This window comes from Anabrus simplex, chromosome 3 (assembly GCF_040414725.1).
Source record: "Anabrus simplex isolate iqAnaSimp1 chromosome 3, ASM4041472v1, whole genome shotgun sequence".
Lineage (NCBI taxonomy): Eukaryota > Metazoa > Arthropoda > Insecta > Orthoptera > Tettigoniidae > Anabrus > Anabrus simplex.
Window position 1 is genome coordinate 525248407 of NC_090267.1, and position 27013 is coordinate 525275419.

The 27013-nt window shown below is 38.0% G+C and overlaps 1 protein-coding gene across 1 annotated transcript in view; it reads left to right on the forward strand.

Annotated features, from left to right (window-relative positions):
* Ufl1 (UFM1 specific ligase 1) overlaps window positions 1-27013 on the forward strand; it is a 392500-nt gene that overhangs the window by 217782 nt on the left and 147705 nt on the right. The window contains exon 9 of the mRNA XM_067143679.2: window positions 25117-25358. Coding sequence (XP_066999780.1) covers window positions 25117-25358 — 242 coding nt within the window. The remainder of the gene's footprint in view (window positions 1-25116; window positions 25359-27013) is intronic.

Here is a 27013-nt window from a genome sequence, read left to right on the forward strand (position 1 = left end):
CTACGCTACACCAGAGTCCGTATACTGGAGTTAATTCCTCCGAGACCAATCACGTGGGGAGACCTGTAGCAACAATCCAATGGGTCTGAAACTTTGATCATTTTCATACCTACATGGAATCGTTCCATATCTTGAAAATCAACACCAATGACCAATGCCTTCATTGTGTTGCAATTTCCATTTTCTTAAGTGTAATAATGATAATAATAATAATATAATAATAATAATAATAATAATAATAATAATAATAATAATAATAATAATCATTGAAACTCCGCTATTACCGGTCCCAAGCCCGGGGCCTCGTCTATCAAGAGACGGGGAAGTGAGGAGAGGGAGGAGTAACAACCTCGTTAAAAAACCTGGGTCCATCTGGCTCCGGGTGGTAGCACCCAGTAAGGGCCCCTGCCTAGGGTTACAGGTGAAACCTGGCCAACGGTCTTGAAGGCGGAAGAGGAACTCTGCTTTAGTTCCAAACGGTGGAGAGAGCGGAAGAGCCTAGTGGAGTGAACCACGAACAAAAATCAAATTTCGGACTAACAATCCGATCTTATCCTGGAATCTAATTCCTCACTTTGTATTTTATACAATTTCAATTGCAGTATGGAAAGTCCGCTGAATGAAGGCACTATCCCAGGTGGTAACTCGGAAGAGAAATCCACCATTGCATCACGCAATGCATTGGGACTAAAGGTTCTGGGGAGTCCCAACAACTGTAATCAGAAGGTTGAGTCGGAGCAACCTTGGAATCCTTCTAAAATAAAATTCAAAAAGGAATTCTTTTTTTGGCACTTTAAATGTAAATTCTCTACTCAAGACTGGTAAACAAAAAGAACTAGAAATACTTCTAGAGAAAAACAAAATTCAAATTTTGGCAGTTCAAGAAACTAGATTCCTAGATGAAAATGTAATACACACTTGTAACTACAGGATCTTTAAAGGCAAACCAGCAATCAAAATTATGAAGGGGATGCCACTACTTGGTACAGCTTTCTACATTCATAAAAGTATAATAGGTAATGTAACAGAATTTAAATCCAATTCAGAAAGAATATCTCTCCTATCAATTAAATGCAAAAACAAAACGTACACACTTGTTAATTGCCATGCACCAATAAATGAAGACAATAGGAAAAACCCTCAAAAAACAGAGGAATTCTGGGTTCGTTTGGAAAATGAAATATCCAAAATTCCGAAAATGAACGCCATATTACTATTAGGTGACTTCAATGCACAAATAGGTAGAGAAAAGAAATTTAGAAATGTAGTAGGACATTACCCAGCCCACAGAAGAACAAATACAAATGGTATTAGGCTAATCAGTTTGTGTCAAAGCTATCACCTGAAACTAATGTCAACCTTCTTTAGAAAACTCCCCAGAAAAGCTAAAACGTGGATATCTCCAAACCCAATGTTAGGAGAGTTTCAGTTAGATCATGTGGCTGTTTCAAAAAAAAGTACAGAAGAAATTATGAATGTGAAAGTAGTAAGGAATGGTGAATTTGTTTCTGACCATTATCTCTCTAAAATTAAAGCCAAACTCCTACCTAATAAAGAACAAAGAAAGCCACAGAGGTTAATAAAATATAATGTAGACAGACTTACTATAACAAAAGAATCAATTAAAAACTACCAAGACGAAATTAAAGTGGCTAAACAAGGCAACTGGCAAGAAATATCCAAAGCAATTAATTATGCAGCACAGAAAACATTTGGGCCAATAAAAAATAAAAGGAAAATATGGTGGAATGAAATATGTGAAGAAGCTTTAGCAGAGAGGGCTAAAACATGGAAAAAATGGAAATGCTCAAAGAAAATTGAAGTTTTAATGTTTAAACAACAAAGGAAGGAAACAGCAAGGATAATCAGAAGTACTAAACGAGCCTTTCAAAAGGAGAAACTTATAGAAATGGACAAAAACTTTATAAAAAATAACACCCGTGAATTTTATCAGACTTTTAAGAATGAATTAAAGGGGTACCAAACTACAAATGTTAGTTTCAAGGATGAAAACGGCAGAATTGGACTAAGCAATACTGAAAATTGTGAGATATTAGCAAGATATTTTGATCAACTTTTGAACTGTCCTGAACCAAGTCATAAATTAGAATTTCAAGATATTGATGAAAATTTGGAAGAAGACATACCACCAACTAGAAAAGAAATTGAAGAAGTAATTAAAACCCTCAAAAACAACAAAGCTAGTGGAGAAGATTCTATTACAGCGGAACTTTTGAAGTGGTCCTTGCCAAATATAGCAAATGAGCTACAATTACTCTTTGAAGAAATCTGGAAAACTGAAAAAATTCGTGAGGAATGGAAAGTAGCCTTGATACATCCACTCCACAAAAAAGGTAATAAACAGGACGTTAATAACTACAGAGGAATATCTTTATTAGCAGTGGCATATAAAATATTTTCCAAGATTTTATTTAACAGAGTAGAAACAAGACTAGACAATCATTTAGGTGAATATCAAGGTGGTTTCAGGAAAGGAAGATCATGCTCAGAACAAATATTTAATCTTAAGTCAATAATTCGCCACAGGTTACTTAATTCAAAGGACTAGTCATGTTTGTAGATTTCAAAAAGGCTTTTGATTCTGTTGACAGAGAAACTATATATAAAATAATTCGAGAATTTGGCATAAAGTCTAAACTGGCAAATCTAATCCGTGAAACACTTACAGACACAGTCTCTAAAGTGAAATTTCTGGGAGAGATGTCACAGCCTTTCAAAATAAAAACTGGTGTACTATCAGGCGACGGACTATCCCCAATTCTTTTTAATTGTGTCCTTGAGAAAATAGTGAGAATTTGGAACGAAAAACTTATTGAACTCAACATTTCACCGATAAGGTTAGGAAGAGGAAACAAGAGGATTGAAATAAATTGTCTTGCATTTGCAGATGACTTTGCAATACTTTCTGAAAATGTGACATCTGCTGTAACCCAAGTAAATGTCTTGGAAAGAATCGCCAGCAGAACTGTCTTAAGAATTTCTGCAGAAAAAACAAAATTTTTAACAAAGATTTGGGATGCACCAAAATTTCTGAAAACAGATATTGGCCAAATAGAGAGGGTAAAAAAATTCAAATATCTAGGGGAAATAATCCAAGAAAATGGTTTAGAAAAATCTGCAGTAGAGGAGAGGGTACATAAAATGGAGAGAGCTTATGGTGTCACCAAAGATATCTACAATAAAAGATGCCTATCCAAAAATGCAAAAATAAGGCATTACAACACAGTAGTGAAGCCAGAATGCCTATATGCAAGCAAGTGTCTGGCATTAAACTATAATTTAGATAAGCTAGAAATACTAGAAAGGCGAATCATGAAGAAAATATTAGGCCCACAAAACACAGCAGAAGGTTGGAAATTACGAAGTAATGCTGAAATATATCAAAAATAGAAAATATATCAGATGTAATGAGGAAAAGGAGACTTATGGTTTTTTGGACATTTATATCGAATGCAAGATAGTAGATTAACCAGTAAGATTTTCAGATATTTGTGGAGTAAGAAATCAACGACAAGCTGGGTCAATGAAGTAAGAAAGGATTTAGAAAAAAACAATATAACAACAGAAGAAATAAATAATAGAGAAGGCTTTCGGGAAAAAGTATTGAAAATAGAAGGATTCCAAGTTAGGAAAGTTAAAAAGACTGGTTCAAAGTGGTCTGAAGACAGAAAGAAGAAACATAGTGAACAGATGAAAGCGTACTGGAAGAAAAGGAAAGAACAAAGAAGAAGGAATTGAAATTGGTACGTGGTCCACTGGTGGCCCATTCGAAAGAAGAAGAAGAAGAAGAAGAAGAATCATTGAATCTCGATACTTACCCATGGGTGAGAGAATTGCGTCAATATCCCCCCTACAACTTGACGCAGTTTCCACATTTCGTCACACTCATTTACTTTGCCTTGGACGTAGAATGTATCTTCTTTCTTCCTCGATGTCGCTGGATGTGCTCTCCTCCTCTTGACCAGCTTGTGCCGTGTCGGGGGTCTGGGTTGCCTCGCTGCCAGCCTCTTCTTCGACGATAGTCACTGCGTTCTCACAATGACCAGATTGTGCTGTGCCATTAGAAGCGTCTCCTCCAGGCTTACTCTGTGACCCGTTAACTTAGTCAAACACAACTATTACGCTAACAGCAGTCAATCATCAAACTAGGTGGTACAACTAATGAGTTAGTTCACAAAAGAAAACAGGAAGCGAGAGACAGGCACCGTAAAACACCACATAATAAAAGACAAGAACAACTTACCTGAACTGGTGGAGAGGTGTCATGTTAAAATCGTAGATTAAGAAGCAACAACTGTACCTGCTATCAAAATACTAAGATTAAAGAAAGAACAAGATGCCTTACTTTGAGGAAAAATGATTTGCTTTATTTCAGAAAAGAAAATTAAATTAAGAGCTTTAACATGGAAAACGTCCACTAGATGAATTAAATGAATCATCTCTTTAAATTAATTTAAATAACAAATCAGAAGGATAAAAATTCCCTAACTATGGTTGACCAACCTAAGAAGAAAATAATAGATAATTAAATAAACTAAAGCTTCCAGTTGCGGAACTGGATTAACGTAGAGTTTTCTTAATTCGTTCGACGAAGGTAAAAGTTCTTTTCACTTATACTACAGTTACACAGCGTAACCACGGAGTTCTCTCCAAGGGAATAACGTACTAACTCCACACGTGAGCCTAAGTGAAATACGTACTGTTGCATGGACAGATAAATCCAACTCAGGATAGAAGAAAATATCCAAAGGTAACATTAAAGATCAAATAACATACCGAAATATCCACAAGAGCAAGGGTATAATCCTCCACGATAATTGAACTACCACCAACTTGGTCAACAGTCCCGGAGAAAAAAAGAACAATCAACACCAACACGTCTAAATCGTCATGGCAACGAACACAGGCCATGACCAATCAGAACAAACACAACAATGGTCATTACCAGAGGGGCAAAATCACAAGTTACAAGTTAAAAATAGAATAAGGAAGGAACAAAGAAATTAAAGGAAAAATCAAACAAACCTTTTATCGTCTTGGCAAGAACTCGCGTGGCTCAAAAAACCTTCCATAGGGGTAATTTCATAGTAACCACAATGGAAATTACATTCTATCACCCCAACATAATTAATAATAATAACATTAATTTTGTTTCACCGAAAGTAAATGTAACATGATAAGATTTGGTACGCGTATCATACACGTTCAATTAGTGTAGGTATATATATAACTAAATTTTACAAAGAAACTCGAATACGATTAAAGATTCAATAAATAAATTTAAAAGCTGCGATAGGAGGACAGAACAGACCTTAAATGCCTCAAGTCCAAATAATAGTTTTTCCAAACTCATAGATGTAGTACTGAAGACCATTTCCAACTAAAGACATAACGAACTTACAGATTGCAAGAAGTTTGCAGAGACGTGTTAGTGTCGGTATCCAATACTCACTATTTAATTTCAATTTTGCCTGTTTGGCTACTAAGTTACAAGTAACTATTCTCATTTTGGTTCCGTATTGAAGTTGACGTATATCTCAAATATTATTATAATATTTATAGGTCCACCTGTTCAATACAATACAATATAATCCACTATTTCATGTGGTTAAAATTTATACATAAAACACAAAAGTCAATGGTACATGTTTCACCCTTTGTTTATGGGCAGCATCAGCCTATATCTATCTTAAAAATCAATGGATATGGAATCTTTCAAATCTTATAAACTATAGAGTAAAATGTTGGGCAATGATTTCATAAAATATTATACTATAACGTCTAAAATAACAATATTGCACCAAAGTATGTTAAAAATAAACAGTGAATTAACAGTTTTTGAATATTAAAACGTGGTTAATCATGAATATTTGAGAGTTTAAAACCAAAACGGATCCTCTTCTTATATATCATTAAGACTGTGACGGCCTTGAGTGTAAGCCCAATCATCAAAGGGGGATGTTTGTTCTACTCCCATAGCACGAGTCCAAGATAGTAAAATCACTGTCAGTTATTTAAAAGAGAAGTGAGGGCTGATACATCTGAAAGCAAGTGTTGCTGGAACAGCCTGACGTACTTAACACGCACCATACGAAAAAACTCTATCATTTCTTCCAACAAATGTGTCAATGGGGTTAATAACACCCACTTGACCGTCTTTTGGATCCAAGTCATTACCGCACCAACATAACTACTGACATCCGCTAGCTTTGACACAACATTTTATCATTAGCAATGCCTCCACAAGAAGTTTCAGATGTATCAACCGTACACATTTTGACTCACACTTCTGTCTTAAATAACTGACAGTGACTCATGCTATGGGAGTGTCTTAATGATATATAAGAAGAGGATCCATTTTGGTTTTAAACTCTCAAATATTCATGATTAACCACGTTTTAATCTTCAAAAACTGTTAATTCAGTTTTTTTTTTAACATACTTTGGTGCAATATCGTTATTTTAGACGTTATAGTATAATATTTTATGAAATCATTGTCCAACATTTTACTCTTTTGTTTATAAGATTTGAAAGATTCCATATCCATTAATTTTTAAGATAGATATAGGCTTATGATGCCCGTAAAAAAAAAAAAAAAAAAAAAAGGGGGGGGGTGAAACATGTACCATTGACTTTTATGTATTATGTATAAATTTTAACCACATGAAATAGTGGATTATATTGTATTGTATTGAACAGGTGGACCTATAAATATTATAATAATATTTGAGATATACGTCAACTTCAGTACGGAACCAAAATGAGAATAGTTACTTGTAACTTAGTAGCCAATACTCACATCGACTTGATTATCCAACAAAATACATAATTTCATACAATTTGGGGACGTTTTCTAGAAGGTTGAAGTGGAATGATCTGAGGGTGTGGAAGAACCCTCACACACAGATGAATTAGCCATTGTCCCTAATATATACCGAAACTTGGTCTGGTAGGGGACACCAAGCACGCCTTCGATTGATCACTCACAAGCAACAAAACCATAATGGAGTCACATGCCCGCTAGAAGGAGAAGCCAGAGCTAACATGGCCGAGAACTCTGATTGCTTAGGGGACGGAGCATCGCAGTATGACCACTCAGTAGAATATAGCAGCACACAGCAGAACTTGTAGCGAGCGCTAGAACATAGCATAGAACATAGAACATAGAATGACTAGGAAAAAGTTGGGGAAAAGAATGGTTTGGGAATAAATTATAAAAATATACAGATTTCAGTAGCGACTAGGCCACAACTAAAATGTTGGAGGAGAAGGCAAATGAACATGACACAGCCTCCCTCCCCGAAGAGTAACTTATTGTCATGCATACTCGCAGTACAGTGATCTCGAAACCGACTAACTTTATAACATAGTCCAAATCAAAATGACCGTTAGTACTAAGTTCAACTTCCGAAGCATTTAGCGTGTAGAATTACCACCTTATATTAAGTATTTAAGACCTTTCACAACTTTAAATCATGTGATGCAATGATTTTCATAATAAACAGTCAGAATTTATCAAGTTTCCAAAGCAATTTCAGTTTCTACGTAACACCTTTTCATAGTTTACCCACACCAATTCTGTCTAGAAAAAACAACATCACAGAGCACACTTGATTCCAAGTAGTTTGCAGCACAAAGTGTAAATCAAAGAAAGTCTTGTTTCTGCAATTTGGTTACTATAGCACGCATCATCATGATCATTCGCCGATTTTTAAAAGTTCTGCAAGATCATACACAACGCATCTTCAGTAGTTCATTCCTGAAATCTTTTTTACCTTTTAATACTCTCGGCAATACTTTCAACTATTAAATATTAAAATTACAACTTCAGTAGAAGTCGTAGTTATTGGGTTTCAACTACCAGGAAATGCAGCATCTTGTTTCATTTCCAAAATTTAATTCACATTACCATATAATAAAGAACGCAAAGGAGAAAAGGAGGGCAATCGTGCTGGTTAACTAAGATCCAAACATTAGTTTAAACTTGCATTTTAAGCTACCTTTCATGGGCTTGGGCCACAAGCTAGACAAGAAAATAGAGAATTATGCATACAGTACACGAGAGTATCTAAGTGAGCAACACAGGTATCAACTACTACCCAGATATTCATCAATAAAAGAGCATCTGCACACCTCAAGATACCAAGAACACAAGGGAAACCATGGTAAGGAGGGGTAGGGGGGGGCAATCCCAACCCCCTTAATTAAACATATTAGGACCAGAAACACATTACATAAATTGAACCTAAGGACCTTAATTGCTTTTAAAACATAGCGGGCATAGAATTGCAATATAGTGAGCTTACAAAGTTATTTAAACTTCACAAATACACAAAAAGAGTTATTTAATAAATTTCCAACTTAGTTTGATCTAACATATCGTATACAGACCATACATAACCTAATTGAACAAGAATAGGGACGAGAAACAGTTACACCAATTAATTAATAACACATACCAATAAGAAGGTTTAGGAAAATGATCATATCCCATGGTTAAAGGTGATGATATCCAAGACAAGGATAACATTGGCAGCTACAGTTGGAGACCTCTAGTTCAATCAGATGGTGGGTACGCGTTTAAGTTTGTCATCGACAACCAAACTATCAACAATACCAGGCCAAGAATAATTCAAGAATGGAAAACAATAACAGCATCTCCATTAACACCATAGGAATAACAGAACAGAAAATAGTAAAAAGGCAACTCGGGAGGGCAGACCTATCTGGTCACATAACCCACCTACTTCACAGAATTACCAAAAGTATACCTTCCACACAACACATCCAATCAAATAAAAAGAAAAGGTGATAGAATACACCTCCAACCAGATGACCAACAGGAAATTAGGAGCAATGCCCCACTCAACATAATGTACCATTTGCCCGTAAAGGCTTCGGCATTATCCTGTCTAGAAATAAGTGATGTCCCCATCACCCTGTCGCTTCATGGCTAAACAAGTACCTCCTCCTGTCCCCCAGGAGACCAGGTGAATAGAATATAAGAGATAGATAATGAGGCAGGACCGTAGAAAACACTCAATAGAACAATGAAGAAGAGAGGAACACAACCAAGAGACCCCATAATCAATTAGCAGTACCGCTTGGGAAATACTAGGTGATCCCATACTTATCTAGCACGCCACAGAACGGTAATATGATAAATCAACAATAACAACAGATATTAAAGGTTGCACTGAGGGTAAAAGGCCCTAGACTGGCAGGTTAACCTAAATGAACTTTCTAGTACTACAAATTAAATGCATGATATCAGCTCAAAGTTATGCAGGAAAACAGAAAATGAAGGACCAGAACTCTTAAGAACAAACAAGATTTTCAGACCAGAGAAGGTTATTCCAACAGAGTTGTAGGCGCATGCAAACTAAAAGGCCAAATGTACTGGAACACAGAAGTAAACCAGAGTGTCATAACTGCCAAATACCTAACATAACACAATAACCGTAGATACATGAGTCAATTCATAACAGTACCCCTCAAACATCCCAGCCTCAACACAAATCAAAATCACAGTACAGTAACAAAGCAGAACCAATCCATTGAGTTTCACTCCTCAGGTTAAGAATCCTTTTTCATGGAACCCAACAACACTAACAACTAGTAGATAAGGTAAATCAGACTTCGCCACATGCTAACGGTTAAGGGCAAATAATTCAACCACAATGCTCACAGTAGTGCAACAGAACCGGATAATAGGATTTTAAAACAATTTCAACAAGAATAAGTTGGGTAAAATTTAGCAGGTAAGTAAAACTAGTGATAGGATTCTCGTAGAATAATATACCAAATGGTAATTCTAAATTCCCATGGAGGGAATTAGATATTTTTCCACCAATAGAGCATATCAAAAATGAGATCAAAAATTAGATGTATGGCTTTTCAGGCGTTTGCTCTATTAACCAGCACTTCGTCTTAGGTCTGACACTAGACTCGTCAGAGTGGGATGTGTCAGACCCTACCCACTTATGCTGGGGTGTATGCAGGTGAACTTATCAGAAGCTTCTTATGTGGCACAGTCTGATAACTGCATACGGGAGATAAAACTCCACAATGGAATTAATGCCCGCCTAGCAATTCCAAATGGTAATTCTAAATTCCCTATGGTTAATAGAGCAAACGCCTGAAAAGCCATACATCTAATTTTTGATCTCATTAATATACCAAAACCAGTTGACAAGTAGTCAGGCACTAGGCAAACAGGCACTGATCCTCCGTACAGCACAATAATAGAACACAGCTCCAAGCACCTCGCACACCCACACATACAATGAAAATGGAAAACGCACTCCACTCACTACTGGCACTTACACACACGATACCTCAGCAATGATCCACGTCATCCTAGATGGTTTTCCACCGAAAAACAGACAAGATAAAATTCATTTAACGTAATTCACAATAACGAGCAGGAAAGAAACAATCCAGAGGTAATATTAGTAAGTTCAAAGGAATTCAATACCAAGATGATAATTTGGCTGCACACCACATAAGCAAAAGGTTCAAATATCTGATGAAAAAAAATCTAAAGAATCAGTACAATTACACCAAGGTAGATAATGTTACATGAAATACTTAGGTTACAAGGTATCAACCATCAAAATTATTACCCAAAAAGGTTCACTCATGACACAGATCTGCAAATGCCTAACATAATGAAAACATCATTCACCAACCTGCAGTACGTGTACCCAGTTCAACCAAATGCACAAGACGATTACAAAAGTTGCATTCAACCCATAGTGAAATAGGGTAAAATGACCAATTAACAAATCTTAATTTGGGAAAGATGAACACGCCTAATTCGCGTAGCAATAGGGTCGCTCATCAACACTGATACTGGAGATAAAAACTGTAATACAGTACAGGGACCTTGATATTTCGGAGCAAGCTTTGCTGAAAACTTATTGATGGCCTTACTGATGGGGTAACACTTAACAAACACTTGATCACCAACTTTCAATGTAGTTGATTTTCTGCCTTTATCGTACTTATTCCTGGCCTCATACGACACAGACAAGTTCATCTTGACTTCATTCCACCTTTTTTGAACGTCATTAGGTTTAGACAATTTAGGTAGAAGATCTTTGATACACAGCACATTGGACAAAGGAGAATATGGGGTATAACTGAACATGAGAGACATAGGTGTCTTACCATGTGATTCATGAGTAGCAGTGTTGAATGCATGGGCCAACCAGTATAGACAAGTATCCCATTTGGATTGATTATCATGATGATACGCAATCAGTACAGACCTTAGGTTTCTATTCATCCTCTCAGCACATGAAGGATTTGGATAGTACGGAGTCGTAGTAACATGGGAGTTACACATTTCGAACAGATACCTCTTAAATGAATTACTTGTGAAGGAACTGGCATTGTCAGAAACTAGAAACTTGGGAGGACCAAAGGATGCAAAAATAGAGTTCAAACAGCTGATCGGAGTTCGAGAGTTAGTGGATCTGGTGGGAAAGATCCAACAAAACCGAGAGAATGCATCGATACACACAAAGATATGAGTATTTCCCAGAGAAGACCTAGGGAGAGGGCCCACGTAGTCAATGAATGTCCTTTCCATAGGACAAGAGGCTTGCGACGTTGACAACAATCCAACACGGTTATTCAAGTTAGGCTTACTAATGGCACAAGATTTACAGAGTTTAATTGTGGTTCTGATGTCACTGTCCATCTTCTTCCTGATGAAGAACTGTCTGATTTTCTGACTGGTTTTGAATGTACCCAAATGACCGCCAATAGGAGAACAGTGGTAATACTTGAAAATGACTGGCACAAGAACCTTAGGGACAACAATTTTGAAATTAGGGTCCTTCTGACCCTTACAACAAGGAACACCCTTAGATAGGGAATAAGGTTTAACTTCAGTCCCATCATTAATTATGTCGATGATCCCTTTCAATTCTGGGTCCGATTTTTTTATGATCCCTATATTTGTTGTACAATAAAGGAAGATCCGAAAGGATGGCACTACCGCCAACGACATTAATTTCAAGTTTTTCGCCATCAGATTTCACGTCAGCACCATAATTTCCATCAAACATTCTACGCAAGCTATCAGCGATGACATTTTCTGAACCCCTGATATGTCTAACATTGAAACTAAAAGATGAAATTCGCAGAGCCCATCTAGTTTTTCTGCCAATTCTTTTGGGCTGATTCAATACCCAACAGAGAGCTTGATTGTCAGTTTCTATGTCAAACTTTACGTTTTCATTGAAGGGTCTCAACTTTCTAGGTTAGTAAGAATCCTAGATACATAGGCTACAGGCATACACACATGTTCGTCTTGCAAGAGCACACCAGCAATAGCTTTGCCTGAGGCATCGGTTTGTACGATAAAGCACTTGTTGAAACCTGGGATCACTAACATGGGGCCATTCATTAGAGCAACTTTCAGTGAATCAAAGGCTACTTGTTGGGCACTATCCCAGGTGAACTTTACATCTTTCCATCTAAGATAGTTCAAAGGAGCAGCAATTTCAGCAAAGTTGGGGATGAACTTCCTCGAAACGTTCACCATACCGATGAAGCGGGCAACACCTTTAACTCTTTGAGCGCCAAGGGATGATTTATCATTCCCCTGTGAACACGCCGAAAGTGCCAGGAATGATATTTCATCCCTCATGCAGACTCGTTTGGAAATCGTCGTAGCTCTTCCTTTTCCGTTAGATGGCAGTATGTATCAGTATATTCTTATCAAGGAAGGTGTGTAATCTCCAAATTTACCACTAGGAGCTGATAAAATTATTTGTTTTCATGTGACGAACATTTAAAAAATGTGAAGGCTGTGTCTGTGATGGCGGACTTACGGGACGACATATTTACAAATAATGATGGTCTAGCTGACTACGTACATAGTTTAGGGAATGATTATAATTATTCTGAGTCATAAAATGAACTGGAATTCATAATAGTGTTGAAATTGAATGGTTGGGTGGAAGAAGGGCGGAACTCAAAAAACATAGTTTTGAGATAATCAACGAAAACTGCCTATACCTTTTATCTGTTACTGGAATGTAACAATATTCATGCATCTCTTAGAGATACACTTCCTCATATATTTACATTGAGTTTTATGGGCAATGTTTCAATAACTCGCAAGACCTGAGCCTTAATATTTTTTTAATTACGCCCTGCTGCCGTAGAAGTTCGTTGAAAAAAAAAAACAGTATGAATGTAATCTTGCAAATTGACTGTAGGTACAGTATTTCTTGTGGAGGTACAATACTGCATAATATTAACTATGATGACAAGCATTTTTACAAAACATACGTACATTATATTTACTAAAAACCTGCAATGCAAGAAATAGATTAAATATTCACAATATCACAATAACATGAAATATTCCTGGCGTTTCTAGATGTTCCTCTTCTACATGTATCCAATAAGAAGTGTATCCTGTTGTTCTTTGCTTCCACTTCTCCAAAACCCTCCATGAAGGATTTCCTGGTCTTCAGCAGACATCTCATAGCATCTCTTCATGCAGCGTTGTTCAACAGGTTTAAATGTTTTCTTGTTAACCTGCGGTAAAATATTAGTTAGACCTAGTATTTAAGTGCTTACCTAAATCTAATGTACGGTATATTACAGTATAAGCCTGCATTAGTAGTATCCTAAATTCATTCACCAGTACAATATTAACAAGTAGGCTATTATACTCACCATTTTTCCTGAAGTACTTGTATATGCTTTCCCGGAATTTCGTCTGCGCTTAATGATCTCTTTCTTCCAAAATTTCTTAAATCTTTTTTGTTTTCTACCTTGTTCTTTGTTTTCTTATCATATAAGTAATTTTCACTACTATTTCCTTCATCAGAACAGTTGTAATACCAATATAATGGTCCGTTATTGGACATTATAAATTTTCCAGCTAACTCATTCTTGGTTGCCTGCGTTTCGCCCTCATGTGCTAAGTTAGGCTCGTCAGTTGGGACTTAGCACACCACCCAAGACGCAAGGCTAGTGCATACTGCGTAGGCTACTTGAATCCACCAGCAGTGCCAATGCATTATGAGAGCTATGTCTCATTTCCAAAAATTGATGCCTGCCTGGCCATCAGATAATACAGATGTTGATTCCCATAGGGAATTTAAAATATTTGTCCTGAATGAGTAAATTTATAAAACCAATATAATGGTCTGTTATTGGACATTATAAATTTTCCAGCTAACTCATTCTTGATTGCCTGCGTTTCGCAGTTGTATTCACTTTCATCAGAACTTGCGTGTGGTGACACAGCAGCCATTGCCCAAGACAGGCGCAACTCAGCAGTGTATGAGAAATGACTCTCCACTGCCATCTATGGGAGCTAGCGTAAAGCTGCTTTCACTGGTTGCTGCAGACACCAGCAGAGAGCATATATAGTCATTTTACAGATAAATGCTGTAATTACATGTTACAAATTTCATATTTGGTCCGTACTGAAATGTACATCATTTTAAGATATTACCAAAATTTATTGGGTTCAACCTATTCAATGCAATAGAATTTACAAAGTTAGGACTTACATCCTATTAAACTAAAATTTGAATGGACATGTTTTGCCCTTTAAAAGGGCATCATCAGCCTTTTTACACTCACACTCAAAGATAAAAATCTGGATCCTGATTGTCATGGTAAAAATATAAAATGAGAATATAAGATTAGAGTGAAATTATACAATGTGGTAATATCTTAAATGCTGTAATTCGAGTTACGCCCTTCTTCCACCAAACCCTTCAATTACTTCTAGTGAGGTTATAGTCATTGAGAGTGATTCTGAAAATGATTTTGTAAACACAGCCAATTGCCGAGGTTAGAAATAATTGGGATTGTAACGAAGATTTCCACGGTAACATTGGTATTCACAAAATCACACATTGCTATTATTCACTGAAGTTGCCCATAATAGTGATTTACCATACCAACTACCTCACACTTTCCTCGAGTTACCCAGACTGAAACATGCCCCTCCTCATGATGCTGTACCTTTACCTTATATTTTGATTTTTATGATATATTATCACTCCAAATAACATCATTTTATTCAATACGACAGTCAAGAGTCTGTGTTACAAAAAATACCACCAGTTAATGTGTCATACTGATTTTTAGAACTACATATTTGCCTTAAAATGTGGATTTTCATTAATTGTATTTTCAATTTTTATATTTTTTATTTATTTTAATTTTAGCTATAAATGATTTTAGGTATAAATTGCCATTAATTCAAAGGGACATTCCTTCTATATAACAAAAAAATTCACTGAGAATGGGTGTAAATTGAGAGAGTGATTAATTTTTTTCTAGAGATTTGCAAATCTGACAAAAAGTGGGTGGCACTCTTGGCTAGTACCTAACAAATACACGCGGCACTGAGAGAGTTAATATCCCTTGGGGGCTGGAAATCTCTGATGACACGAGTTCTAGAATGGTCTTCTGAGACACCATTGGATGAAACTATATGCCCAAGAAAAGACATGCTTGGTTTAGCGAATGCAATTTTTGACATTTTCACAGTAAGTCCAGCTTTCCTTAGATGTTCTAAAACTTCCCTAACTTGCTCCATGTGTTCCTCGAAGGTGTTAGAAAAGATTACAAGGTCATCCAGATAATTAAACACGAACTTGAATTTAATATCAGAGAGGATAGAGTTCAGCAACCTGGTAACGACAGCAGCACCACATGCGTAGCCAAACGGCAACCTCAAGAACTTGTATAAATTTCAATCTGTGATAAAAGCAGTAAGGGGAATAAATCATTTAGATAAAGGCTCCTGGTAGTACGCCTGGTTCAGGTCAAGTACAGTGAAGAATTTTGCCCCCAGAAAACCACCCAAAACAGGTGTGCAAGTCCGGCCCGGGATAGATTGAAGAACAATCATACTATTCAAGGCACGATAGTGGATGCCAACGCTGAAGCCACCAGAGGGCTTATTTGTACCAAGAATACCATGGAAACATATGGTGAAGTAGAGGGCCTGATAACACTGTCTTTCTCCATTTGCTCGATTATCTTTTACAGTTATTTTACATATTATGAACCTCAGTTTAGGTCCGTATTGAAAATTTACAGTTCAACAACAATAAAGGTGTTTTAATTTGTTCCACCTATTCAATACTTTTATTTTCACTTATAATGGTTACATAAATAGACTCTTAGTTAAATGGGACATGTTTCACCCTCAATTAAGGGCATCTTCAGCCTAAAAACAATCATCAAGAATACAACTAATATTAAAAGTGGAAGCTAAAAGGTTTAGCCAGTTGTTAAAATTCGGAATATAAAACTGTGAAAAATGATACAATATATAAAGATGCTAATGGAAAACTGTCTGTGATTAAACTATAATCTTGTCGGAGACTAAAACTTCTTCCATTAAAATTCTGATTAAAAACAGTTCATTTAAAATATTCGTGGAAAACCAAAGTGGTAATAATATAACTGAATTGCTACGATATGATACAATGTTAATTTAATTTTTTGCCTGTGTTCAATGTATTAGTTGTTTTAAGATCTTCGCTAATTGGCTGATGATGACACTTGAAATGTGTTGAAACCGGTCCCAATAAACAGGTTGTAACTACTTTTTAGTTCAACTTACTACGGAGTATTGAAAGGTGGATCCTTCCCTATAATATTGTACATCTTCTTATTTCTCTATTCAATACGGAACAATCATGAAGTTTTTAACTTTAAATGAGGGCGTGAACACAAGCATAAACATGATTGTCATAAATACAATCTTTCCAAGGCCACTGATGAAATTCGTCAGCATAAAGTGAGACAGAAGCATCTAATGAAAAATTGTAAGTGGCCCTTAGCACCGGTAGGTAATACAATTGGCTGAAACCACTTTGGTTTTCCACTAATATTTTAAATGAACTGTTTTTAATCAGAATTTTAATGGAAAAAGTTTTAGTCTCCGACAAGATTATAGTTTAATCATAGACAGTTTTCCATTAGCATCTTTATATATTGTATCATTTTTCACATTTTTATGTTCCGAATTTTAACAACTGGCTAAACCTTTTAGCTTCCACTTTTAATATTAGTTGTATTCTTGATGATTGTTTTTAGGCTGAAGATGCCCTTAATTGAGGGTGAAACATGTCCCATTTAACTAAGAGTCTATTTATGTAACCACTATAAGTGAAAATAAAAGTATTGAATAGGTGGAACAAATTAAAACACCTTTATTGTTGTTGAACTATCTTTTACAGGTCAAGCATGTGTGGTGGCGAGAGACGATTAGGGGGAGATCTAAATGGTTGGTTGTCTAATAACTCAATTTCATATTCCAAGATGTCAGTTAACCTAATTTGCCAGTAAAAACCTCAGGGAATTGCTTACAAAGAGCGCGGACCTGACTAGGTTCTACAAAGGGAACTTTCTTCCCTCCAAGTAGCCTCTGAATTTGCCTATGACCCACACCACGGCTAAGGCATCCTTCTTGGCAGTGCAGTAGTGTTGTTCGGTGGAGAATAGCTTCCTCCTGGCATACTCGATGATGTCCCTTCCGCCATCACTCGTCTCCTGGAATAACACTGCTCCTAAGCCGGAGTCGCTGGCATCTGTCTGCAGGCACATCTTCCGTTGAGGGGGCTAGACCAGAGCGTTGCATATCAGCCTTAATGCCTTGTAATGCTGCCACTTCTTTGCTGGTCCATTGGAATGAGCAGTTGTTATGGAGTAGATCGGTGAATGGTATTTTGTCTTCTCTTCATAGTGTGGCACGAAGCTGCTGTATCATCTACACAAGCCAAGTAACTGACATACTTGTCGCTTGGTCCGCGGGCGTTCAACTTCTTTGATAGCGTGATTCTTCTCCGGTTGCCTTTCTGAGCCTTCAGAGTTTGGGACATGGCCCAGATATTCTACGCGGGACTGGACGAAGTGGCACGTTTTCAGTTTACAAGTCAGTCCATGAATTTCTCTTGTTCCAGCACATTCCTCAGATGTACAAGGTGTTCCTGAAAACTCTTCCTGTGAATTGAAATGTCGTCAAGATACTCTTGGCAGAGGTCTCCAACATATCCTTATAATACCTTATCTATCAGTCCCATGAAGGTGGCAGGAGCATTCTTCAATCCAAAGGACATTACTACAAACTGGTAGAATCCTCTTGGTGTCATGAAGGTGGTCAGTGGTCTAAAACTTTCCTCGACCTCCACTTCCAGCATCCAGAGTTGATATCCATGGTGCTGAAAATCCTACCCCACTTAATTGTTTCAGCGAGTCTTCAGGTCAGTCATGGGGTAGGCATCAAAACGGTCTTCTCGTTCAACCTGTGGAAGTCCACACATAGTCGATACTCCCCATTCTTCTTCTTCGGTAGGGCGATAGGTTATGCCTAACAGGATGTAGAGAGTTCGATGAGACCATGCCCTTCCATCTCTTGAATCTTCTGGATGACGAAGTTGCACTTATCCGGGTTGATTGGATATGGACGTTGCTTGAACAGGTGAGGAAACGCTGCATTTAGTGGTGTACGTTACCATGGTAGTCCATCCTATTTTATTGGTGATGACTTCCGGAAAGTCCTTTAAGGTGTGTCTCGGCTCCTCTTCTTCATTACAGGTCATTATTCTCATGTTTGTTCCGTGTTGAATGATGTTATTCACAGCAATTATAATAAGAAGTATTTCTTGTCCACCTATTCAATACAAATCACCTTTATTGGTATTTGGACAAGAAATACTTCCTCTTCTTCACTCGGTCGAATATGTGTTAACTGGATATCTCCCAGGTTTACGTTGACTTCCGTATCCTTGCGAGTCCGGAGATTTCCATTGTTCCAGGCGACCCCCTTGCGTCTGTCTTTTCCCAAAAAGACCTCATGAGCTGCATAGTCTAGGATCACCATGATGTCAGGTTCTGAATCACTGCAACGTTAATTGCAACAGACCTACTCAAACATTTAGCGGTTAGGTTAGTCTGTCCTTGGATGGAATAGGTTACACCGTCCATTGCTCCCACTACACTTCCGAGATGGTGAGACTTCATAGGTGGTAGTAATCTGGCAACAGTCCCATTGACGAATGAATGGCTTGCTTGCCTGTCGAGTATGGTTGAAAAATTCTCATTGCCAATCCTTAAGATGATAACTGGGCAGGGTTGGCCTGTACTACTCACAATCTGACCAATCCCTCTCCTACTTGACCAGTGTTGCTCATCTGTCAGGTCATGAGGCGCATTCCTGATCTTGGCCCCATCCCCCCTTACTCCAGCATGGGCCGGACCTAGTTTATCCGACGTGAGGGTTGGGCACTTGTTCTTCAGGTGTCCCACTTTTCCACACTGGTAGCACTTCCGAAATACGCTGGTATCTTCCGTAGCTTTGCTCTTCTGTTCCTCCTCCAGCTGGGCGATGATTCTGCGTAAAAGATCAAAGGATGTCGGTTGTGATACTTTCACTAGGGTTCGAATCTTATCGTGGAGTAGCTCTGTGATATCTCGTAAGATCTCGTTTTTGCTTCCTTCTGGGTGCAGACCCTTGGAGAGTTGGTACATCTGTTATCTCTCTAACACAGCTTCTCAATTTTTTGTCACGGCCCTCTGGCCCTTTATAATAAGGCAAACCAACCAGCCAACATTATGAAATGACAATTCAAGAAAGGGACCGCTAGATTGAGAATGCTGCTCTTTCTAAAGTTTTAAATTTCATCGGTGTTTCTTCCTTGTTACATGTTTTTCGCCTGCACGTTGTATCAGGCTTGGTTTCTCAAATTTTTTTGCTCCCACTCCCCTCCTAGCCAATTTGATGTTGATTGTTTTCTACAAGAGGTCCCCAACCTCACCATGTGCACTTATTGTTCATCTCCATGTATCATTTGGTTTCATTTCTTTTCTTCTTAGGTTAACACTGTTTTTAGTTTCAATTATTATTTTTGCTTTAACACCTGTTTCACTGAATTTTGTTGCAGTGAGTTGTTTTTTGTTCCACATAATGTTGTAAATATTGTATATTCGTGCCAGTTTTGTTTCCGTCTAGGCTCTGTTTTGTTTTTTCATTTGTTACTTCATTATGTTTTTTTGGCATTTTTTAACTTGTGTTATGTAAATTATTTCATCCCCCCTCATTTTTCACTGAAGATGGCTCAAATGAGCCGGAACATGTTTGAATTTGTTTACTCTGACTAATGATGGAATATATGATGTATTGAATTAGGAGGATACACTCATTTTTTCACCTTTTTAAAGTGAAATATTCCACCTCAAAGTTTGTCATTTCCGTCTAAAATTTTGTTATTTAGTGCCTGCATCATGGTCATTCAGTTAGAACACATTTTGGGAATATTTAACTCATCTTCCTAAGTTTTGTCAGCATCTTCGTTGACAATGGTCCGTTATTGGACATTATAAATATTCCAGCTAACTCATTCCTGGTTGCCAGCATTTCGCCCCAGTGTTCTAAGTTGGTCTTATCAGTTGGTAACTTGGATGAAAAACTTTTCAGCACTTCTCCTTTTTCTATGAATACTTCCCTTAGCCGCGCCTTTAGCGATTTCTTCTTCCCGGTCTTCGGGAGATTCCTCTTGGTAATATATAATTTTGTGTGGCTATTTCTAGCCGAGTGCAGCCCTTGTAAAGCAGACCCTCCGATGTGGGTGGGCGGCATCTGCCATGTGTAAGTAACTGCGTGTTATTGTGGTAGAGAATAGTGTTATGTGTGGTGTGTGAGTTGCAGGGATGTTGGGGACAGCACAAACACCCAGCCCCCGGGCCATTGGAATTAACCAATGAAAGTTAAAATCCCCGACCCGGCCGGGAATCAAACCCGGGACCCTCTGAACCGAAGGCCAGTACGCTGACCGTTCAGCCAACGAGTCGGACATTCCTCTTGGTAAGTTCGTCTTTGAGCTGTTTCAGAGACATATTCTCTACTATTACTTGCATTTTGATCTACTACACTCGTATTCGCTCATAAATATTTACGTCCTGTCTCACGGTCACCAGTTAACGTATCCACAATGACAGCACATGAAATGCTGTCAGTTGGTACAGTTATATATTCACATTTATTTACAAATTAAATGCACATATAACCTTAATCACTGCTGTTGCTAGCAAAATACACACAACAAAGCCGCCATTTTAAATAACTGCCTTTCACTTCTACATGGAGACTGCAACCACTGCATGTCACAACAACACGAGATCACAAGTATATTCTTGCTACACCATAACTCTACTAAACAATAACTCCTCATTACCATCAAGACCACCTCCTTATATATGTGCCTGGCCAGGCTTCTAGAAAGATACATTACCAAAATACGTTCTCGTAAATTCTCGAATGCCTAACAACATGATTATAATGTACAGAATATTCTACCATGATCTTGTGTCATTCTGGAAGTTACAGTGTGTCTCAAAATACCATAGTGTATTACAAATTATATATACAAGTAAGAATAAATTATATAATATTAATTTTATAGCCTCCATGGCTCAAGCGGCAGAGCGTCGGCCTCTCACTGCTGGGTTCCGTGGTTCAAATCCTGGTCACTCCTTGTGAGATTTGTGCTGGACAAAGCGGAGGCGGGACAGGTTTTTCTCGCGTACTCTGCTTTTCCCTGTCATAATTCATTACAGCGACACTCTCCAATATCATTTCAGTTGTAATTTATTAATCATTGCCCCAGAGGAGTGCAACAGGCTTCGGCAGCCGGCACTATTCCTATCCTCACCGCTAGATAGGGCCTTCATTCATTCCATTCCTGACCCGGTCGAATGACTGGAAACAGGCTGTGGATTTTCAATATTAATTTACAGGTATTTACATTAACTGAACTCATATATAAATATTTATGCACAGCACATGTTTCATGACATAACCTCACAAATGACGTGATCATATCTTAATAACAATACATATACTAACTGGATGTAACACTTCATAGCCATATATACAAGTAATAATAATAATAATAATAATTATTATTATTATAATAATCGTAAAATAATAATTCAAGCTCGATACGTGCATTATTTACCCATGGGTGAGAAAATATTGTTTTCAAGTTATGTGAGTTTATCACACTTGCGTCAAGGTACCGTAGACACCACTGAGAAGCCATGACCTTTCTAATGCCATTCTGCAAATATGAAAAAATGTCTTTGTTGAGGCTAATAGAATGTCACTCTGACATTACACAGAAGCACTGTCGAGTTTTGTGTGTGTATGCGCGCACGCAGAGATGGAAAGAAGCAGCGTGGTTACTGTCGTGTTCATTACTGTTAGGCATAAATGCAAGGCGACTCATGAGATTCTGAGAGAAAAACGTTGTCTTGGATTTGGAGAAATAAGGTAATTGTGAATGCTTTGTCAGGATCTGCAGGAAAATTTTCCTAATGATTGTTTAATTTATTTAATTTATTTGTTTAGCATCATCATCATGAAATCCTTCCAGCGAGCCAGGTAGGTGTCTTCATTTGTGACAGTTTTTGTATGCTTCTTCTCTGTAGGGCGTCCCATGTTTCTCCTCTCTTCTCTAATCTGGTCTAACCACCTTCTTCTAGACTGTCCAATCGTTCTTCGTCCCGGAATGACCTTTTCAAGAGTTAGAGTCACCTCCATCCGCTTAATGTGTCCTAGCCACTTCAACCTTTCTTCTGAGGGAGGCTGACCTGCAGGTTTCTTCATATTTAATCATTCCTAATTCTGTCCTAATTTGTTTTCTGTACAGCCGATTTAAGGAATTCCGTTTCACAAGCTTGCAGTTGACTTGCTTCTCTTTTGTGTATGATGCAACTCTCCAGACTATACGTCATGATGGGCAGGAGATAAGTCTTAAACATGGTCTCTTTAGCCCTCTGAGGAACTCCCTTGCCCCATACTATGTTCCGTACTTGATGGAAGAAGTTGGATCCTTTTTTCACCCTGTTCAACACCTCGTTCTTGGTATTGATATTGTACTCCCTAGATATTTGAAGGTTCAATCTTCTCTTCGAGGGTGAGGTTGCAAGTTGTATTTGTCCTGCCAACTTTCATTACCACTGTTTTGCTCTTGCTCACAGTTAACCCCTATGCACCCGTAAGCAGACTGGTACGCGTTCCAGCGGCTGGGCCAGGACTCCACAAGCGGACTGGTACGCCGGGATGCAAGGTCGCATATTGGAAACATTTGTACATCTGTTGGCTTTTTCCAGAAACATTTCTAATTGAAATCTGTTCTTGGTGTCACAAAGTGTCACCAGAGTGCTCTGATATGCTTCTTTGATAAAGAGAATTGATTAAAATATCGATCAAGAAATCTGTATTCTGTTGTTGACAAGATGGCTGAGAAGGAAGTTGCTTGCTCGCGCGAAATGCTCAGTAATAGCGAAATTCAAAGCATATTTGATGTTTTACATTATGATTTCAGCAGTGTTAGTGAGGAAGAAGTTATTAGTGTTCCTGTGCATGAATGAACATAAAATAAATCACCAGAGATCTTTCGCGTAGTAATATCGTACGACATGGAATGCCGAATGAACTTTCTCCCGTCCGTCAAGATCCGATTGCGACTGTCGGATTTGAACCTACGATCTTGGTACCTGGATGTGAACACTTTACCACTGATCCTCAGACTTAATAATAATAATAATAATAATAATAATAATAATACACCGAGTGAGTCATACGGCTGTAAGTTCGTATTTGGGATATAGGTTCGAATCTCATCATTCGCTTACTTGTGATTTGTTTCCCATTAGTTCCTTATTTCCAAATCAGGCAAATGTTAGGCTTGTGTCGTATAATTAAGGCCATAACACACACTAAAGAACTTCAGAGATGAGATAAGTTAATGAAAAATGTAAGATTTCAGAGGGATTTTTTTATGTGTTATATTTCTGTATTGTTCTGTTTTTTTGTGTTATGAGCAATAGTGTTGAATTTCTCAATAATATACAACAGGTCCCATGATAATACGCACTGTCGATCACCCACTATACTGTTTTAATCAAAAGCTTGCAACACCCAGGTTGCATACTAAAAAGCTGGCAGATTCCTAGCAATGTCAGAGCAAAGGGCGGGCGGGTGCATATGGGTTACCTTATATTCCATAGATCCAATCTCTTCTGAACACCCCCTCACTTTCTTCCCAAATGGCAACATCATCAGTGAAACGAAATGCATTGAGATCTTCATTATCTGTTACTTTGAGTTCCTTTATAACAGTATCCATGAATGAAGTGAAGAGCAATGGGGAAAGAGAACTCCCTTTTTGGACAACTTTTCTTGTTTTAAACCACTCAGGTCTTCCATGTCCTACTTGAACACTACTTTCACAACTATCATACAACATGACAACTGCTTTAATTAGTGCTTTAGGGAACTTATATTTTTGTAAACATCCTGTATTTTTCCTCTCTCCACATTGTCATATGCTTTTTTGAAAGCCAAAAACACTTATCAGGTCCTTCCCTTTTTCCGAAAACTTTTCCATGAACTGCCTGATAGAAAAAAAATAGGCCTGTGGTTCCTCTCTTTATTCTAAATCCATGTTGCTCCTCTTCAAATCATTCTTCCGTTATTTCTATGTCTACAGAATAATTAAATGCCAGTACAATTTGCAAGCTCCTCACTGAATTCAGATCTGCTTGTGATCCATTGTCAGGTGAGCTACAGAAGCTCGTCGTGGAATATAAAAATTAATGAACTTGTTTTTGAACATTGTTTTTCTGTTTTCTGAATCAAGCAATTTAGTTCTTGTTGTAAATATATACCAGTAATATATCATTGTGCTATGCCCCACAATTCTTCATTTGAGCAGTTTCCTCACCTCTCTCAAATACTTGAAGGTGTTGGAACATGAGGATGTAAGTCGAGATGATGTCAAGTTCAGCTCTGTGAATGGAATTCTCAAAGTCTTCTTACTTGTCCTCAAAATATGAACAACATTTTCTGAAAGTGTGCAGCAAATTATCCTCTGCTTGTTAATTATAACGGCTGAGGTTGTAGGTCCACTCGACCTCTGTGGAAAGAAGATAGAATCTGCTGCCCTTCAGGGCATTTGTGTCATGAGTTTGTTTTTATTTTGTATTGTAGCCTCGTAGGCTGTCTTGTTTTTAACACTGTTCCTTTTACAGGGTCGAGAAACTAAGACCAAGTCTACGAAGAAAAAGTACATGAGGGGTAAGACAGCAGCCGAGGACTCTGATGAAGACATTTCCAGCGCTCCTGCCGTGGGTAAGGGAAGCAAGCAGACGGGACGAGGAAAGCTTGAGCTCCTCAGCTTGCAAGAGATCCAGGACATCTTGGAAGGACAGGAGAGTCTTCAAGAAGATGATTTCACAGAGCTCGTCGAAGAAATTGCTGCACATCTGTACCCGTGAGTGAGACTTCCCTCTTGCACTAGTTAGAGAAGAACCTGCACCCATTTGTTAACCCAGTCATGTCAGCCTGCAATGCTACACTTGCTTACCGTATTTATTCCATTTCAGAAATGAAAATTTAAAATAAAATATTAATGAAGCATCAGATCGCCATCAGATGATTCAGATTCGTCATCACATTTTCCTGTGCCTTCAAGCACTTTTTAAATACATGACTGATGATTTCAAAAGCTTTACTTAGTGATAGCATCCTGAGAAGATTACTTGGTGTTTTCTTCGGTAGGTTATCCACTACTCCTATGAAATATACGTTTTAGGTGCAGTAGAGAATCCATACAACAGAGCTGCTATGAGAAGCAATATCAAATGATCCTAACCTCCAAATCTGGCAGTAGTTCTGAAACTCCCATGATCTGAGCACGATTTTAAGTGGGACAAGTTGTAAAAAGATCCTGAACAGTGTGTAAAAGATGGATTCTCGTTCTTAGTAGGGGATTATGATACAAATGTTGAGATAACCTAAATCTTTATGCTAATTGAAGTGTCTTACTTCCAACCCCTTTCCATTTGGTCTCACTTAATCCCAATATTGATATTTTTCTTCTATCCATCATATCTAGGAGTTCTTCTACCTTTCGAGTTAATGAATGAATGTTCATAGTTCCAATTCGGTATTTGAATCTATTTATTTTGGGTTTCCTTTCAGAACAATGTATATCATCAGCCTTACGGTCATCATACTTTACAATTGTCTGAGAGGACGTAGTCCGGTCTATATTCTTCTTTCCGAGGCTCTTTTTCTTATTGAAAGTGACTGCACTCAGTACTCTCCTGCTGACTTGCTAGGCCTAACGCAGAAGAGGATTTTCTTTCAGGGTTTACTCCCTTAGCCTTTGAGGATGCCTTCCCCGTCCTACAAGGCAGTAGGTTCCATCTGTACACCCCCAGAAGGATAGGTTGCCTCTTCCGCCATCTCCACCATACTGAAGTCCACCTTCTCCACCATAGATGCCGTTGAGGTCTTCACCCTTAACCCAGAGCAAGGGCCCTCCATATTTATGACCCCTGGAGAGAGGGTGTCCCAGTATTCTAAAGTCCCCAGGAATTGGGCTACCTGTTGGTTTGCGGGTTGTATTGGTTATTTCAAACCAGCCCTACACACTGTAGGGGCCCCCCTATCCGCCACCTGGGGACACGCTCTGTCCCTGTTTTTGTTATCAATTCTAAGCTGAGGGGAATTTTTGAACCAAGAAAGTAGGAAAAGAGAGGTCAGCTTACAGTCCGGTAAATATGGTATAAAAAAAAAAAAGAAGAAGACCGAGCTCGATAGCTCCATTCACTTAAGTGCAGCCAGTATTTGGGAGATAGTAGGTTCGAACACCGCTCTCGGCAGCCCTGAAGGTGGTTTCCCGTGGTTTCCCATTTTCACATCAGGTTGTACCTTAATTAAGGCCACGGCTGCTTCCTTCCCATTCCTAGTTGTTTCCTGTTCCATCATCGCGATAAGACCTATCTGTTAAATTGAAACAAGAAATAAAGTGGTTCAACCTATTCAATACAAGTAAATAAGAAATGTAGTGTTACATTCTTATTTGGTTAAAAGCAGTACTGGTTTCGACCACCAATCTGGGTCATCATCAGCCGATTAAAA